At 40.5% G+C, this 14058-nt stretch overlaps 1 protein-coding gene across 1 annotated transcript in view; it reads left to right on the top strand.

The window, feature by feature from the left end:
- Positions 1 to 10209: 10209 nt before the first annotated feature.
- Positions 10210 to 14058, top strand: part of ptprna (protein tyrosine phosphatase receptor type Na) — a gene marked incomplete at its 5' end in the record, with an annotated part of 37449 nt that continues 33600 nt past the window's right edge. The window contains 2 exons of the mRNA XM_080785964.1: positions 10210 to 10288; positions 12378 to 12428. Coding sequence (XP_080642090.1) covers positions 10210 to 10288; positions 12378 to 12428 — 130 coding nt within the window. The remainder of the gene's footprint in view (positions 10289 to 12377; positions 12429 to 14058) is intronic.

Raw genomic sequence — 14058 nt, 5'->3', positions numbered from 1 at the left:
AATAAATATGTGAAATCCCCCTATCCATCTTCGATTAAGGGTCATGGCAATCATATCACTTTTATTCTACTAGATTGCCATCTTATCATACAGTATACTGATACTCTATTATTCTCAGGCCCACCCCCTTCTTCTTTCCCGCACTCACCCACGTGTTGCTGCTGTGGCCCGATCTTGATTCAGCTGTCGGGGGCTCTGGTTTCAATCATTGGAAAGGGTAGTGGCTGTGTGTGTGTGTGTGTGTGTGTGTGTGTGTGTGTGTGTGTGTGTGTGTGTGTGTGTGTGTGTGTGTGTGTGTGTGTGTGTGTGTGTGTGTGTGTGTGTGTGTGTGTGTGTGTGTGTGTGTGTGCGCGCGCACCTGTGCATTGGTAGTAGGCTGTTGGTAAATTATCACAACTTTCTGTACTCGCATGCTGGGTCAGCTGCCGTGGTTGGGTGAGTAATGGGAGAGGTGTGTGTGTGTGGGGGGGGGGGGGGGAGTTATAAGTGAATGAGTTAAAAAGTGAGTGAGGGTGTCAGTACATCCGTGGTAGAAAGTAACTAAGTACATTTACTAAAGTACTGTACTTAAGTACAATTTTGAGGTATTTGTTTGTTTACTTGAGTATTTCCAATACCTTTACCGGTACTTCTGCTCCGATTTCAGAGGCAAATATTGTACTTTTACTCCACTACAATTATTTGAAAACTTGTGTTACTCGTTACTTTGATTATTATTCCAAAACATAAACACTTCAGCACTAAATATATACAAGCTCACAATGCATCATGATGTGATGCATTGTGAACTTGTACTGTAGATCTGATATTTTCAAAAGATTTGTATACATTTGAAACTTGAAATGAGACATTCTGCATAAAGAGTACTTTCTACTTTTGGTACTTTAAGTACATTTTGATACCAATTCTGGAATTCCAGACTTTTACTTGTAACATAGTTATATATTGCAGTATTGATACTTTTACTTAAATAAAGCGGTCCAGACACCTGGGCCGGTAATCCAGCCTGGTGGCGTGTCACGGTTCAAGACCTGAGACGGCCTGAGTTGGCCCCCATCTCTCTCCCCCTTTCCTGTCTAATTACTGTACCCTATCAATAAGGGCAAAAAAACATTCTTAAAAAACCCCATTGAGTTATTTTTTGGTGTGCAGGGTATACTGTATAGTTCTATGACACAACTTTCTCTGTAGACATGAGTGTTTGGGAAGTCATTAATGATTGGATGTGCTTCTTGCATAGCATACGTGTACTGTCTGTTTAGCAGTGGTTCTCAAACGTTTTCATGTCAAACCTTTTCATATCAAGGACCCCCAAATTGTCACATACTGTATCAGCCCCCGTTTGAAAAGATATGCCAGGGACCCTCCTAAATACAGCAGATGTGTTACGGCTATAGCAGTGATTGTCAAATAAGGACCCCCTGTTTCATATGCATAAGGCTATGGACTTTCTGATTTGCCATTGTGTTTACACATAGCAATTTGTTTTGACAAACGTTTGCATTCAATTCTTTTTTCACAAAACAACACAAGGCAACACCAGCACACCAGCCTGCTGAGCAACAGGAGAGGGGAGGAATCATCATCATCCACCCATTCAGTGGCCAAAAATAGTGACATACCATATAGACATGTCTAAAAATACCTGAGACAGCCAAAGGAGCAACAGAATTACATTGATCGCATTTCTAGCAGGAGTGGCACGTAAGAAGAAAGGATTGGCTAACTGTAGCTAGTTGTGGTGAGGCCAACATATTGTATTTGTCTTTATAGAAATATGAAGTCATATTCCCCTGACACATAATACTCACATGATGGTTGGTTATTGATTTACAGAATCACAATCCATTTTGTTAAGGCTGCGGCCTAGAATCCTGTCTGCAGCTGCATTTCTATCCTATAGTTTAAGATGTACTAACCCTACAGCATACTGGTATATAAATTATAATGTAGACCTACACCTGCCTTCTCGGTTACTGTCATGCAACTAAATATAGAGCTGCAGCTGAATTATGAATTTATCATTAGTTACATAATGGTGCGGTAAGGCTTGACTGATAGAGCTGTCCCCATTAAGGTCGCATACTCCACTTTATCATAAGGACTCTACTTATACTGCTGACAGCATGTCTCCACAGCACATACAGTACGCCACATTACCCTCCAGCGCCGTTGCATAAGCGGGTTCTGTATGGTGTCGTGTGCTTGGATGCGTGTGTGTGTGTGTGTGTGTGTGTGTGTGTGTGTGTGTGTGCATGCATTCTCAAGTGAATGTGAATATCAGTAGGGATGATATCATGTGTAAATGTTTCTAACTCATTTTTTCAGTGCATACTGTGAGACTATGGAAAGGAGATCTCCAGCCAGACACCCAGACAGTCCGGGATGAAAGTAAGCTGACGGATGAGTCATCACTGGAATATTAACCAGGAATCAGCCTGTGTCCTGACATTCCTAGTGTCCACTGGACCGGTCAGACCAGCCAGCTTCCTGACATTTGCTCAGCATTAGCTCTCTCATATCCCTGGCTATGATGCCATGCAGTCCTATGAGAGATGCAAATCCTAGGACATGGAACTAAAGCCCAAACACATGGATGCGTCATTGGCCAGACTTCTGAAGACTTCACAGAACAAATGATCAAAATGTATATTCGTTTGATGATGAATACTCATGAATAATAACGTTCATAATAACACATTGGCAAGAGCTGAGCCAATTGCCTGAATTACACTTGCTTGCACACTGGTGCCACGCACCAATTCTTTTTGGCATATACATTATGCTTAAAATAACTCTTCTTTGTTATACTCACCCATTCGTCTAATATCTTCATATAATTGGTCCTCACTAATGGCCCGCTCTTTCCCAGTTTTTGTCCTGAAATAGAAGCACAATAGGGTCATATGTAACGTAACTGTGACGAACATGCACAGTTACAATCATGTTCACGACGCACGCACGCACGAGCACACGCACGCGCACGCACACACACACACACACACACACACACACACACACACACACACACACACACACACACACACACACACACACACACACACACACACACACACACACACACACACACACAATAATAGAGATATGAAAGATCAAGCCAAAAAACGTAGAAGGCTTTTAGCTCAGCTGTAAAAACTATTATTGCAGCAACTGTGGAATAGGAACTCAAATTTGACAAGACGCGATAACAGGGATTTAAACGTCAGTGCCAGCTGTCAGCTATTCTTTATGTCTCGTTTATTTTTGTTTTGTTATGACTGGAGGTGGGACACACATTGATATGACTTCAGAGAGAATCCTGGTGTTACGGTAAAGAGAATGACTGAACCCAATATGCAAGCCACAAACAGGAAGGTTTCAAAATTAAAGTATTTATTGATATCCAAGGCAGATAAGGGATACAAAAAGGCAGAGGATAAGCAATCCCAAAAATGCACACACAAAAAATAGGTACGAGCAAATTACCAGGGGGATTCAAGGCAGGGTCCAGAGGAACCGAGACACAGGCAAGAGCTCCAGGGTAGACATCATAACAACAGTGTAGAATGACAATGTTCTGACAGTTTGTGTTTGTGAGGAGTCCAGTTATATAGGGAGCAGGTAATGGGCAAAGTGTTCACAGGTGGGCTGACGAGGCAGTTGGAGACAGGTGAGTGAAGGGACTGAGTGAGTGGAAAGGAAAATGGGAGTGGCCAGGGCTGACATGGTCTGTGGAGAGACAGACCCTAACACCTGGGCTTGTCTGCATGTGTGCATTCAGTCTTTAACTGTCAAAATAATATTGAGATTAGTATTTGCTCTTCATATCCAACTATAATATTGTCCTAGATATTCTTTGCATCTTAATATCCTATGGAAATCGTCTCATTGTCAACTAATGTAGAATTTGTCACATTTGTCACATCTCCATATGTTCTTTTTCTTCCACAAATTACTACCCTATTTATTTACAGTTACACTATACAGTAGCCTATTCTTGAAAGAATATTAAAATATTTTCTATTCATTTCCCCCCCACCTATACACGCCTAAAATAGGGAGGCCAGGTTGAAAATGGTTACGTCTGTTCAGACACAACTGATGAATAATTGAGTCAATGTAGGTTAGTTAGTACGTAGGGAGCATTTTCGGCTAGACTATTCGAATACAATGTCATGCAAGTTTCAAGGCTCTGCAAGTTGATTCCTTGAAAAAACAACAACACCGATTTTTTGGAAAAATGGTTGGCACTGTCATAGTCGTTGGCCTAAACATGCCAGACCACCACCAGCACAATCTTGTAAAGTTACATATTTTGCACTGCAGCCTTGTTAAAACATGGTGATTGTTCCCTTTTGCCTTTTGTCAGCCAGAACTGTTAAATCTGTGACCCACTTGAGAAACTGATGGACTGTCACATTTCCATGGCATTGTGGGGATATTTGTCACCCCCAGAAACACAAAAGGACAGTGTGAGAAGCGAGGTGTCATCAAACCAGTGTGGATCCAAACTGAGAGAGAGAGAGAGTGTGTGTGTGTGTGTGTGTGTGTGTGTGTGTGTGTGTGTGTGTGTGTGTGTGTGTGTGTGTGTGTGTGTGTGTGTGTGTGTGTGTGTGTGTGTGTGTGTGCGTGCGTGCGTGTGTGTGTGTGTTGGGGGGGGGGGTCACCTGCTGGTGGTGTCAACTCTATTTTTAGCTTTCCCGTTTGCAGTCTTTTGTCATGCCACTGCCCCAAAGGATCATGGGACTAAAAACAGAAATTGACAGGTCCAATAAAAATAATGTTTTTTTTTACTGTCATACCAAGATAAATATAGCTGTTGCCAGTTGACCTCAGATTTTAACCATGTTTATTTTAAGTAACAAGGCCAAGAATTAGCATATAGTAATATACGTAATATAGCATATTTACTGTCACATTTTTCACTTCGAGAGACCTCAGTCCAAGTGAGAGAGCCTTGTTAATTACTCAGGTCCAACAGTTTTTTTTACCTGTCAGAAAGGAATCAATTAAAAAAAATACCCCTAAAAGCAAAATAAATAAATTAATAGTAAAATAAATTCTTGATTATGTTATTACATGTAAAGCGCCTTATGGGTAATTAGAAAAGCGCTGTATAAATGTGAGATATATTGTTAAAGGACCAAGCCCGAATGGACTTCTTGGACCCTTATTGTTTTTGTCTGTTTTAAAAATGTTTCTCCTTCTTCTCCTTCCGCCAAAAATAGCAGTTCTGGCTGAACCATGCTGAACCATGCAGTCGGTTTGCGCGGAACTTGGCAATATTATGGTAGAGGGACTTTGGACCTATATGGACAGTAAATGTTTTTACGTTAAAAAATTAAGGTTTTATGAGAACTTCACTGCAATCCACCCTTCGGTTTTTGAGATATCTTGTTTGAGGCAAAAATGTTTCACAGATGGACGGACAACCGGCCATTCGACTGGCATTGCCATCCTTAGAGACCCATCCCTAGCGAGGCAAAGAAAAGTGCTCAGCAGTTTTCTTCCTCATACATTATAATCATCAAAAGCAAGAAGCAAAACCTAATGCTTCAGAAACTGGCAAGAGATGTCATCATATGATGTCATTGTTCATACTGTAGGAGTTCATGGTTTCAACTAACTAACTTACTCAGATGTCGGATGTGAGGAACTGACTGGAACATGGAGTCACTTTCCCTTCTCCAGGAATACCTTGTTTAGGGGAATGACTTTTCCCGGCTGACTCATAATATATGCAAGACTACATGTCATATAGGAGACTTGATATGACTTATATATATCAGGGGCAGACAATTCTGGAGTTCCCCAGATAAACTTCCCCTGGAGACCACATCATCTGTGCTGGATAGAAAAGTACCTACTCAGAAGTTGCTAAGTAACGATAAACACAGAAGCATCAACTGACCTATGGCCTGAATAGATGAATCTTAAATTACCACCAAAGTCTTGGCATGGCTGGAGTCTGAATGCATACCCGTGCTCACACACCCGCACACGTACGCACGCGCGCACACTAACACACACACACACACACACACACACACACACACACACACACACACACACACACACACACACACACACACACACATACGCACAAATATTTGTCTACGAATGTCCGCAGTAACTAGGGAGCCAAACACAATCCCACAATGTCTCACTTACCGCCATAGGTATATCATTAAAAGACCACTTCTCTCTAATAATCATGATAAAATGACACCATTTTTTTCTACTCAGTCTGTGTCTCATAGGAGGGCTGTGGGCAGTTCAGAAACCTGTCCACCAGTGACATCATTGTTAGACAGATTTGTTTTTATTTCAAAAAAAATCTTTCCACCAAATAATGAATGAATGAACAGAAATCAAACATAAATATGAACCAACAAAATGTTATCATGATTATTAGTGAGGACCTCTGACCTATTATAGGAAGATAGGTTAAAAAAGTGGTGAAGTGGTCCTTTAACATCTGGCCATGGATGACTCATAATCTTTAAACAGATGGCAGTCAGGGCCTATCAAATCAAAGCATATTATTTTCATAAATCTGACTCATAGCCTTTACAGTTCTTTACAGTTTACTATTCATTTCATAGATTGGGAATTTGGGACCATGCATATTCAACCTCGTCCACCCACTCTCTGTCAAATATAGAACTGACAACATGTTATCACTGGCTGCCATGACACCATGACTCGATTTAGACTGTACGTCTGGACTGATGTAGTATTTATATTTGACACACGCTGAATAAAAACTCTCACAAACTTGGTTGACTTGTATTTTCTTCCTTAATTACTTATTTATTATTTATTTATTTATACTTACATATTATATATGTTAACAAACAAACATTTGAGCTGTAAATCTCCCCTGTGACTCCAAACCCAGTCCATGCATTCTGTTGGACTGAAAACTGACCTCCGGGATGCTGGACCAATTAGAAGTAAGTACATGTGTACAAAAGCACACTGGGAAATGGCATCATGGCAAAATAGCAAGATATTGAATTAGAATGTTGCCTTGGTGGAACAGATAGAGGAGAGATAAATAATGACATTATCCGCCAGAATACTGGGTGGTTCTGTGAAGTCAATATAGTAGAGAAGACAAGAATTGTGAAGATGAATAATGATAAGTAGGCTATTTACTCTCTACTATTGAGACTGAAAGTTTGATAAAAGCAATGGAGAGAAATTGAGAGGCATGAAGAGAAAGAGGCAGAGATGGACAGAGAGAGATGGGGAAAATGCCATGACATTTACTCTTAAGTACATGTGTGTGTGTGTGTGTGTGTGTGTGTGTGTGTGTGTGTGTGTGCCCACGCCCATGTGCACGTGCGAGCATGCATGTGCTAGCCGTGGGTGGTTCTGCTGCGGTCATCTGTCATAAACACCATACCAAGCGCATGTTGCCCGGCAACAGAGCAAACACACACACACACACACACACACACACACACACACACACACACACACACACACACACACACACACACATACACACACACACACACACACACACACACACACACACACATACACGCATGCCAACGAGGTTAGCTACAACACAAGTGTGTGTGCGTGACATGAGGATGGAGGGATGAGGACAGAGGACGAGAGAGAAAGCCATCACAAGTTTTTAATAGAATATCAGCAGACATAATTGTTACTGGCATACATGCTGAGATGGCGGTATAGCCTAATGGAATTGTTTCATAGATGTGTTGATGTTATTTAGCTTTTGTCCAATAAAGGTCAGTATGCAGTAGGCCTACTATACTGTACAGTATATTGGCACAATACAGAATACTCAGTCTCTGAATTAAAATTTAATTCGTATAATGTTTGAAGTACCACAACCAATATATTGGATAATAATGTATTAAAGTCATTTTTTCATTCACTGCAGCTGTTGGTTAAGACATCATTGGTCAATTTGTGCTGAAAGTGTGTAGCCTATTCCCTTATTTCAGGACCGTAGAACTAAAGGCTATGGCAAGACATTTGTATTTATTGTTTTGGCTTTTTTTCCTGCCTTTATAGATAGTAGATTGACAGGAAACGGGGAGAGAGAGACCAGGAGGGTTCGAACCCACAACACAGGCATTGCAACGCAAGAGTCCTTTATAGTGAACTAAAGGCTATGGCAACTATTATTATTATATCTTCCATTTAAAGAACCATGATTGGTTCAAATCTGAAGTGCAGACATGCATTTTCAACGAGTGTATATTTTTATATTAACACAAGAGGGTGCTACAGGCCCTTTTGTAAAACTAAGAGAACTGTTCTGTTCTCATCTGATCTACTTAGTTCATCCCAACTCTCTGTTCTTGTACCTTCCTCCTTGCTTCCTCCTTAATTGCTTCGAGATATTTTGACTAGTCTGTGACTACACACCATGGCCTATATTTCCCATGTCCCAACATCTATTAAAGCCAGAAAATACATTTGATTTGTATTGTATGCTGGTTTTATTTACTTTACTTCGAGAGCCCAGTCAGTAACGATATAAGTCAAGAATGATGCACGTTCTAGGTTGTTTTCATAATGCTGAGTCCATTCCAAGCATTAGTTTTGCATAAAAACACTCCTTGGGCTAATAACGGCCATAGCCAACACCCAAATGTGCTGACCTCATCACATTTGTGATGACGGCTATGGCCGTTATTAGCCCAAGGAGTGTTTTTATGCAAAACTAATGCTTGGAATGGACTCAGCATCATGAAAACAACCTAGTTTGACATGTCACATTTCCCCTCAGACAATTTCAGGCAACTTTTTGTATGTTATTCAGGACATATGTAAGATACAAAATCAGCTGAGTTTGGTTTTTTTGCAATTAGTTGGAGGTTGACCCCTTTTTTCCCATATAATGCCTGTACTAACAGCCCTGGCCAGGGTATAGGCGAGCAGGCCTGGTGGAGATCTGCGCTCCAAGGAGCGCACTTCTTTGGTTTATTGTGCAGCATTGGTCGGGGGGGTAGGACCAAGGGATTTGGGATTTGTTTATAAACATTTTGGTATTTGTTTATAAACATTTGTGATTTGTTTATAAACATTTGTGATTTATTTATAAACATTTTGGGATTTGTTTATAAACATTTGGGATTTGTTTACAAACATTTGGGATTTGTTTATAAACATTTGGGATTTGTAAGTCTCATGGGGGGGGTAGGACCACTACCAGTAGACCTGTAGTAAGTCTCATGGTCGGGGGGGTAGGACCAAGGGATTTGGGATTTGTTTATAAACATTTTGGTATTTGTTTATAAACATTTGTGATTTGTTTATAAACATTTGTGATTTGTTTATAAACATTTGTGATTTGTTTATAAACATTTTGGGATTTGTTTATAAACATTTGGGATTTGTTTACAAACATTTGGGATTTGTTTATAAACATTTGGGATTTGCAAGTCTCATGGGGGGGGTAGGACCACTACCAGTTGACCTGTAGTAAGTCTCATGGTCGGGGGGGTAGGACCAAGTCTCATGGGATTTGGGATTTGTTTATAAACATTTTGGTATTTGTTTATAAACATTTGGGATTTGTTTATAAACATTTGGGATTTGTTTATAAACATTTGTGATTTGTTTATAAACATATGTGGCCCCCACCTAGCTTCTTAATTTTGATCTCAAAGTGCACCAGATTGAAGCATTTTCATGGCAAATTTACAATTTTTATCCGGCGTGGCAAAGCAGGAGGGGGGGGGGGCTCTGTATAATATGTTGCCTAGGGCCTCAAAAGGCCTAGAACCGGCACTGTGTGCAGTGTGCGTCACACCACACCGCGTCACCGCCTCGTATAGTCGAAATGACGTCACGGCAGGTTCCCTCCATCCTTAGAGAGAGAGAGAGAGAGAGAGAGAGAGAGAGAGAGAATGTGAAATCATTGGGATCCCAGTTCCATTAATCCATTCCACAGATTGCAGTTCTTCCACATCTTTACTGTCGTTCAGTGTCGTAGTACGTTCAACCTCCATCATCACCAGCCCCGCCTTTACCAGTAAGTCATAGTCACTGGGAGGAACTGCTTCTTCTCGCGCTTTTTTTCGTTGCCTTCTTTGATTTGAAGCAGGTGTGTCGATTGCAGCTGCTTATTGGGACATCATGGACATTTAAACGGAAGAGAAGGGGGCAAAGAAACGGACTCTGAATCACCTCGGCTGCTGCTGACGGCTGGAGAAGATCATGCAACAAAATAATAATGTATGGCGAGTCCTGCTCCTTATAGCCAGCTTGTGTCAACCCGGAATTTCAGACAAATACGGTAAGCAGACGCGAGTGACCACGGGGTGGAAAGACAAACTGAGATGGAGCACAGACAGATGATGGGTGCAAATTGTTGCCAAATTGTTACTGACGAAAAAACACGGTGTTCTTGCTTTTGTGTTTATTTGAATTACTTCTAGACATTTGAGCAATGGACAATTCCCAGGGATAAGAGCTCCGACTCCTACATTCCCATAAAAGTCCCACATTTCTATAAACCTATACTGTATGTTTAGGCAAAAATCTTTACAAAATCTTTACAGCAGGATAGTAAGTGAATTTGTCGAATTGTTTTTTGGAGAAGCTACAATTCAACTACAGGTGATGTGTGGGTGGGTAGGCTATAGCTATACTTAATCTTGCTGCTTCGCTATAGGTATAAACTGCATGTCTGAAATGTCACTCCAGAAATGACTTTGTAAACTTCGTTGTAGCTACTTGCCTAACCACTTGTGAAGTTGTGACACTGAATCAATGCTGAAACAGGTTTTGTCAATGGGGGGAAAACTATGAAAATTAAGTGACCTTGTTTTTACAGTCTCGTGCTTTAAGTACGTGTGTAGGCTATACTTGATTATATTGGAAGTGTATCAACAACATCATTTGATAAATAACAGTTTAAACAGGCACTGTACACTTACACAGGTACACAAGTACGGTATGTCAAAAAGTAAAATTGAACAAATCAAAGGAAAATGTATTTGATAAGCCATAGACATAGACTGACATTTCAGCACCATGGACAGAGACATATATGAACGGTACACCCACATACGGTACGCACTACGCACACACACACAGAGTCAATGACACTTCATCATTCATTCATTTCATTCATCTCCCCAGCAACCCATCAGTCCCCTGTCTAGTTGCCATGTCAACGTATTCTATACTGTGGATAAAAGGTGAGAGTTCAGGAGCTTTTCAGGGAACGTGTGCACCAATGGAGCCTTCAGATCAGTCATTTGCAACCCGGGAAGCCGGATATTGCAAGTGGGCCCCCAAATAATTGGCAAAACACTAAGATCTTCTTGATAATATAACATATATTTGTATATATAATTTCTATTATTTTTATGATTTAATTCAAACTCATTTGTATGTAGACACCCAGACATTTAATAGAATGCATGTCTTCAGAACTATAGGGAGCACGTTGGCTTTGGATTAGACCTAGACAGACATCAGACATTGACAGAAGATCGTGGGAAATTGGACAAACATGTTAAACCTGCAGTGCAATATCATCACCTTTTCCTAGTAGAAAAAAAGTCCAAATGAAAAAGAAAAAAAGGGATTTGTTTGTTTCAAGGTTTTTCCGAGATAAGAAGGAAACACTTTCTGCCTTCTGAATACTGCTAACATATTGTACTGCAGACTTGCAGCTGTATCTATCATGACATATCAAGTCTCTGCATCGCTCGTTGCACTAATGCTGCTCTGCTGGAGCCTTGATCCCCTGAGGAAATATTTTGAGAAAATGACACTTTCTGACTCTGTACATGTACACACTGCTGTCTACGAAAGCAAGTCAGGAGACTTCTACAGTGCCTGCTTAGCTATAGTGTTGACTTCCACTCATAGGCTAATGGAAAATAAAGCATACATAGTATGCTGGGAACTGCTGTACCCTACAGGTGATGATACAAATCCATTTATCACTCAAGGAATTCACTCAAGAAAATGTTCCCAAGACCAAATAATTTTACAAAAGGAGAGGAGACTGGAGCAACACGGACATTTAGAGCCTTTTATTAAGGTGCTGAGTATACAAAACGACTAACGTTTCGACCTTGCGGTCTTCATCAGAGTCATGAAACCAAATAATTTTACTCTCATGTATTGTATATAACTATACGTCATACGATATAAGATGTAGTGTGTGCGTGCGTGCGTGCGTGCATGCGCGTGCGCGCACGTGTGTGTGTGTGTGTGTGTGTGTGTGTGTGTGTGTGTGCGTGTGCGTGTGCGTGTGCATGTGTGTGTATTTAGTAGTGATCGTTTATGATGATATAGTCACAATGTGACTGTGGGAAATCAATGGAAAGTGGGATTTCATCTGTCCCTCTCTCTCTATCTCCAATCAGGTTGTTTGTTTGAGAGGAGACTATGCACAAGGGAACAATTCTGCTCAGATGGTGAGTGAACACACACACGCACGCGCGCACACACACACACACACACACACACACACACACACACACACACACACACACACGGTTGTTGAATGAAATAGATTTGTGTGTATACCATTCACAAGCAGACGCATTCTGGTTTAACATTTTATGTTATTTTGTCTTTTAACACATCATATATTACTGATACAGTACATGTTTGTATATTTGTTCTCATTAAAAACACCTACAGTACCACTCTCTGAGTTAAATGATCATTCAGGACTTTACAGTGTAGTGTAGTTGGCTGTATACAAATTGCCCCTCTGGGATATAAAAAAATAACCTTGAGCCTTGAACATCATCAAACAAGTGTGTGACGTGTTGCTGGGTAGATGTAGGTAGTGGGTTGGGTGTGAAATAGAACTCAGTGACACACTTTTATCTCTGTGCCTGTTGGTTTTGTATTGAGTTAAAAAAGGATGAGCATTGTGTGGGTGGAAAAAAGGCGCATTTATACTTACTGTAGTTGCGCACTGCTGTCACACACCGGAAATGGCAGATTTACAAGCTCACAACGTGTCGGCGATGCAACGTGCTGTAAGCTTGCAGATCTCCTATTTCCAGTACGCAACACCCATCAGGACAGTCCAGATACTTTTCAATTGTGGCATCATTTATTTATCTCTCTCTCTCTCTCTCTCTCTCTCTCTTCTCTCTTCTCTCTCTCTCTCTCTCTCTCTCTCTCTCTCTCTCTCAATTCAATTCAATTCAATTCAATTCAATTCAATTCAATTCAATTCAATTCAATTCAATTCAATTCAATTCAATTCAATTCAATTCGATTTATTGGCATGAATGTAATAACTACAGTATTGCCAAAGCATGAAATACATGCAGCAAAAAACACAAATAAAAATAAAAATAAACGGAAAACAAACAAACAAACAAACAAATAGAACATTAACTTTCCCAATACAATATGCAAATACTGTCATTGTCGTGTGGGAGACAGCAACCAGGTAGCGTAAAGCAGGGATTTGACTTCCTTATTGTTAAGGGTTAGGCCAGGGGTTCCAGACTGCTCCAACAGTAATGCTAGATCATTGATGTAAATGTGTTGGAGTCAGACAAACTGTATATCTGTATATCTGTCACCGAGTTTCACTCCACATAAATTGTTGACATACATCGATTTAATTATGTCATACATTTCCCCCCCTACACCAATTTGGAGAATTTTGTAATATAATCCCTCCAATCCCCCTTGCCAAATAGAATCAAATGCCTTTTTAAAATCAATGAAACTTTCTCTCTCTCTCTCTCTCTCTCTCTCTCTCTCTCTCTCTCTCTCTCTCTCTCTCTCTCTCTCTCTCTCTCTCTCTCTCTCTGCAGTCTGCACCCACCCCTAATTATCTTTCATCCTGCCCAGCTCTTTGGGTACATTTCATTGTTGTACAGCATCCAATATCAAATGATCGAGTAAACGTTCAGAACTGATTTCCTGTTTCAATCTTTCCATGACCACAACAAGAAATGTAATTCTTTACTACAACCATACTGTACATGCATGTACACATGCACACGCGCACGCACAGATGCACCACAATATGCAACAACCCAAAATACATTGGTTGTACTTGTATGCAATTAA

Source organism: Protomyctophum bolini (assembly GCF_963924005.1).
Source record: "Protomyctophum bolini genome assembly, chromosome: 16".
NCBI classification, from domain to species: Eukaryota; Metazoa; Chordata; class Actinopteri; order Myctophiformes; family Myctophidae; genus Protomyctophum; species Protomyctophum bolini.
Note: the sequence above shows the minus strand (reverse complement) of the source record. Positions and strands in the feature narration are given on the sequence as shown.